The sequence below is a fragment of the Phaethon lepturus genome, unplaced genomic scaffold (genome assembly GCF_000687285.1).
Source record: "Phaethon lepturus isolate BGI_N335 unplaced genomic scaffold, ASM68728v1 scaffold5904, whole genome shotgun sequence".
Taxonomy (NCBI): domain Eukaryota; kingdom Metazoa; phylum Chordata; class Aves; order Phaethontiformes; family Phaethontidae; genus Phaethon; species Phaethon lepturus.
The window spans coordinates 587-6,027 of NW_010532549.1; the positions used below are offsets into that span (position 1 = coordinate 587).

Consider the following 5,441-nt stretch of genomic DNA (forward strand, 5'->3'; position numbering starts at 1 on the left):
ATAGCCTTGTAGGAGCCCCAGGCCACGCTGCATTTGGCCATGCATCTGTTAACTATTTTTCACGGGGATGCAACAGTAACAAAACAAGATATTTTTCATATTTTCTGTACAGCAGGGGAACTTACAAGACCTGAAATGAGCTCCTGTCAAACTGGAACTCCAGTGACTGTGCAAGGGAATGCACAGTGTTACTGCTGGGTGAAGCTCTTACTGTGTTTTATACGGATTGGGCCCAGGAGCCTTTTCCTGAAGCCTGACTGAGTAACTTTGTTCTGTCTGGCTGGGGGATTTTTAGAGTTTTAGTTTTTAATGCGAACAGTGGTGATTATCTGATACAAAAGCAGTAAACAAACATCCCTGGCTTTACTGTGCTTATTCTGGGCAGTGTAGCACAATATTTTGCAATTGAGAGTGTTGTGAAACTGGTTTTCACTTGGCTTGGAAATACATGTGACTGTGGCTGAATCTGCCAGGAAACTACTTGGCCAATTCACTTATTTCCTTTGGTACGTGGAAAAGAATGACCCACCCAAACCCTTCCCGTTCCATAGTAGGTACCTGCTCTTCAGCTGCAGTCTCTCTACAGCATCGCAGTAACTGCAGCCTGCCAAGGTGCAATGGGCAGTATGTCAAACTTCTCTAGGTTCCTGGAACAAGCAAATGTAAATAGTACTTTATTGCACTGAGAAACTTTGTCATCTGCATTATAACCCCATAGTGGGGGAAGGAAAACCAAACCTCTGCGTAAAATTATAATTATTTATACTGCAGGCAAAATGTTAGAAGCCGCACTTCTGCCCCTCTGCACTTGCCAGCGCTATTTGCTGGATTCGTTAAGTGGGTACGTGGAGCTTAAATAGCACAGCAAGAAGTGGGGGGAGAGGCAGTCACAATAGAAGGCTGGGGAGAGATGATACGAATTAAATTTACAGACTACAATATATGAAACTCTCCAGAGAAGAGCAGTGGATACTGGACTGTCTCTTGAGGGAGTGACGTGCCCTATGGGGAGCAATTGAGGCAGTCTCCTTGCACAATTGCAGAGCAGAGCGGGCTGCAGCTGTGATCGGCTAGCTGATGCTTAGCTGCTGGGTGATTTCCATGCAGGAAACAGGGAAGGAAAAGCCAAGAAGTCTCTATGCAAACTCACCTTGCAGAGGGAAGCCAGGGTGCCCTGAAGGCACAGCAGTATTGCACAAGTGCTGTCCTAGGGGGGCTTACTAAAACTGCCCCTTCTCACTGCACCGGGGTTGTAGTCTTGGGAAGCTGTTTCTTCTGAGAGTTGGAGTGGGGGACTGTTCCAGGGGAGGTTCACTAGGGTCTTAGTTACAGACCATCAGCCTCTATCTGAGCTCACATGCAAAGCAGAGGAGTTAGTCAGGAAGACAATTTGGGAGCAAGAGTTGCCACATACGCCTGCATTTTGCCTGCTCACAAATGGCAGCCAAAAGGTTTAGCACAGCCAGCGTGTATGGGCTGAAAGCTGGAACATGCTGGGATGTTGCTGGCACAGGCGTGTTCTTTTTTCCTCTGCTGTAATTGGGTCTTTCCTCCCATTTACCCAAAAGGGAACAACCTGCCTTATCTTGCTTGCTCACCTGACCGTTGATCAGTCTGCTGTACACTCAGTCACAAGAGAAGAGAGGTCTGTGCTCAGGAGGGGCTGTGAAGAAGTTTCCAGCTGCTTTTGCCACTGAAATCTCTGTAAAGCTCCTGTATTACTCAGGTGAGTCTGCTAGGGATTGAAACATGAGATTTATAAAGACAGTTCAAGCTGCAGATAAGGAGAGATATTCAGAAGTTTGTTGTTTTGATTTGATTATCCCCTTCCTTTAGTGATTTAGATCCTGTGTTGATTTAGTGATGGAATAGTGACTTTTCTGGGAGCTTTTCAGGAGGAGAAACAGTCAAGGTCTGCGTTTCATCCCTCTGCCATTCAAGGAGAGCAAGGACTAGGCTTTTTGCTCCAGGCTAGGAAAGACAATCCTGAGTAAGTCTAGATGGGTAAAAGCTAACAGCTTTTGGTCCTAGGCCATAGATACAGCTGTAGCTGGAGCAATGGAGTGAGTGACATGTTTTCTAGCTGACTGTGAATGTATGACTCTGATGAGATACTTTTCTGTCTTATCTCTGCCTGCAGAAGTTTAAGATGATCATGTTCATTCTCATACCCAAGGTCCATTTCTCAGTTGTATGGTCATGAACATGGCATTTTAAACTGGTGTAATCATGCCAGTGCAAAGCCCAGTGAGACTGCAACTGCTCCAGTGTAAAAAAAAGCCATGTACTTTTTCCTTTTACTGTAAAAAAAAAAAAAAAAAAAAGGCTGGTTTTCCTACAAAGGTAAAATTTAAAGGTATAAATTTATTGACCAGAACCAAAAATTTTTAAGAAGTTAATTCTCTTGTGTGCTTTGAAGGCTATGCTCCAACTAAACAGAAGTTCAGAATATGAAATTAGGAGCATGAGATAGCTGGTGTAAAAGCTTCTGAAACAATACTTCATGTAAGGAGAACAGCACAGTCGTTATTCACTTGTTCCGGATTCTCTCCTTTGAGATATAAAGTCATTGCCATGTTTCTAGGTGTAAGACCTAAATGTGTCATTTCTCTTAAAAACAACTTTATTTTGGATTAGAGAAACAAGAATAAATAAGAATGAGCAAAGGGGCTTTTTGGGCAGGGAGACCATCTGTTACTGGCTGCAGTGGTTTGAGTGGGTACTGAGTGGAGAAGGCCAGAACAGGTGCCGACATGCACTTTTCAGTGAAGGAAAGTTGTAGTAGGCAGAACACAAACCCCACATTGTCTCCTGGCCGCGTACACAACCGTCATGAGGCAGCACCTAGACTTGCTCATGTCTAGACTCAATTTTAAGGACTAAATTTCTTCTCCTGTGTTGTTCTATCAGACCATTTGTCTCCTAGTAGCTCATTAGAAGCTAATTCAGTTCCATTCATGAGAGTGGTGGTGCACATGAGTCATTAAAGTACTGTGTATTAAAGAAGAGCCTGTGTACTGGAACTGCCAGTGGTCGTGCTTGTCTCTGCGCTGCTATGACAATATTGACATGAAACAATGCCAGGACAGCATAATATCAGTAGAGCAAAGTCCCAAACAGGAGGTTGTTGAAAGTAGTACTTAATTTGCAGGCACACGTGTTCATTTGTAGCCAGCTCTGAAATGTGTTTGAAAATGGATTTCAGTTTCACAATCTGAAGGCATTGACACCCTCTCATTAACTCAGCTGTGGCAACAATGCTTATGCTACCAAAAGACCTTAGGCACATGCTGTCTTCCACTTCTTGATTTGCGTAAGGAGGCTACAGTCTTTTCAAGAGCCCCAGTTATTACCATGATTCAAATCATGGAGGGGAGGAGGGACTCTTAGGTAAAGGATCCAGGCAGAAGTCCCTGGCTCTTCAGCCATGGGAAAGCAGGTATCTTGCATTGTGTTTTGCAGTGTTATAATATGGATTAACAGATTTTCTTTTTTAATCCTGTCCTCTAGTGTTCCTGTGTCTACCTCTTCTCTCCCAAGATGCTGAAAAGAGTCCTGTGTACACTGTTGTTCATGGGAGCCTTGCCATCTTTGGCTGACATGTCCCAGGGCCACATCTCGGTGGTCTTGCTGGGAGCCACAGGTGATTTGGCCAAGAAGTATTTGTGGCAGGGTCTATTCCAACTCTACATGGACCAAGTGAGCAGTGGCCACAGCTTCACTTTCCATGGGGCTGCGCTGACAGCTCTGGAGCCAGGGCAGAGGCTGATGTTTGATGTGCTGAAGAAGCTGGCCTGTCCCCCAGATGAATCTCCCAACAGGTGTGCTGTGCTCAAGGACCAATTCCTGAAGCTGAGCCAATACCACCAGCTGAAGACTGCCGAAAACTACACGGTGCTGAACAGAGAGATTGAGACGCTGCTTCGCCAGGAGGGGCTACAGGAGGCTGGAAGGATCTTCTACTTCTCAGTACCACCATTTGCCTACACAGAGATTGCCCGCCACATCAACAGCAGCTGCAGACCGCCTCCAGGAGCCTGGCTGCGTGTGGTGCTGGAGAAACCTTTTGGCCATGACCTGGAGTCAGCGCAGCAGCTGGCTGCAGAGCTGACAAGCTTCTTCAGGGAAGAGGAGATGTACCGGGTGGACCACTACCTCGGAAAACAGGTGAGCAGCTTGCAGGGTGCAGCCCCTTGCCAGGTTGAGGGACTTAGTGGCTGGGAGAGTGTTGGATGTCAGCTCTGCTTCTAACAAATGTTGTTTCCCTCAAATTCAGGCAGAGCCACTCAGTGTGCTCCCAAGCCTCCATTTGCTTATGGAGTCCTGTACTGTTCTTGTCTTGTACTGTGCTGCTGTCCATCCTCTTACAGAGCAGAGATGTGCAGACCAAAAGCACGGCTTTCTCCCGCTAGAGTGATGAGAGTCCCCTCTCCAGAGGGAAGCCTCTGTGTGTGTGTGTGAGGCAGAATGCAGAATTCTTCTTACCAAGTCTTCTTACCGAAGTCAAGGCTTTGATTTCACTGCATAAGCATCACCTTTTCCCTCTCACAATTCTCCCATCTCATTACACACAGGCCTCTCTGCTTAGCTGTGGCTTCTAGAAGCAGTTTTTAATTTGGTATGATGTGGAGCTGATGGGATGTTAGTTTTGGGGGATGCTTAGGAGAGGTTTCTTCCTCCCCTATGCTCCGTTCAGGGCATGGAGGACTAGCTGCTGCAGAGACAGTTCAGGATGTGGAGCTGCATTGTCCCAGAGGGAATGTGTTCAAGGACATGTCATCCTTGTTTTAGAGGAATGTGATACCATGTTTTGAAAGTAGCCTGTCCCAGCCATGGCACTGTGGCCAGCTTTTACTCGGAAGGTTGCATGTCCAGCTGCAAGGAGAGCTTTTCTACTAAGAGGAGGGATTTCTTCTCTTTCTTTTTCTTCCTTTTTTTTTTCTTTTTCCTCCCAGAAAGAACAGATGGCTTTAGTGGTGTAAGCATCTGACCTGATGTATTTCAGCGCTTTGGAACTGTACGTTAGTCCCAGGATGGTCTGACTCAGCCCCTTGTCCTTTGATGGATATAAACTGAGTGCCTTGCAGCTTGTAGTTCAGCCTTTTTCACATGAAACCTCAAAATGCCTCAGCAAGACCTTTAACGTTTGCTCTGTACAGTCACTGGAGACCCCATTGTGTATCACTGCAGGCTGTCTTGCTGATTTTCTCTTCTCTGGTCCACTCTGCTCTCTGCTGTGTGGCATGTCTGCTGGTACTCCAGAGCTGGCCATGTCCCAGTACTGGATGGGGCAGTGAGGCAGAGATACTGTGGAAAACTGGTGAGTTTTTGTTGAGTGTTTGATTTTTCCCTTCACAGGCTGTAGCCCATATCCTGCCTTTTCGAGATCAGAACCGGCAGTTTCTGGATCCGATTTGGAACCGACATCACGTGGAAAGAGT

At 46.2% G+C, this 5,441-nt stretch overlaps 1 protein-coding gene across 1 annotated transcript in view; it reads left to right on the forward strand.

Annotated features, from left to right (window-relative positions):
* The first annotated feature begins 1,564 nt into the window (after positions 1-1,564).
* LOC104619093 (GDH/6PGL endoplasmic bifunctional protein-like) overlaps positions 1,565-5,441 on the forward strand; it is an 8,467-nt gene continuing 4,590 nt past the window's right edge. The window contains 3 exon segments of the mRNA XM_010284865.1: positions 1,565-1,726; positions 3,511-4,167; positions 5,359-5,441. The exon segment at positions 5,359-5,441 is cut by the window's right edge and continues 1 nt beyond it. Coding sequence (XP_010283167.1) covers positions 3,541-4,167; positions 5,359-5,441 — 710 coding nt within the window. The 5' untranslated portion in view covers positions 1,565-1,726; positions 3,511-3,540.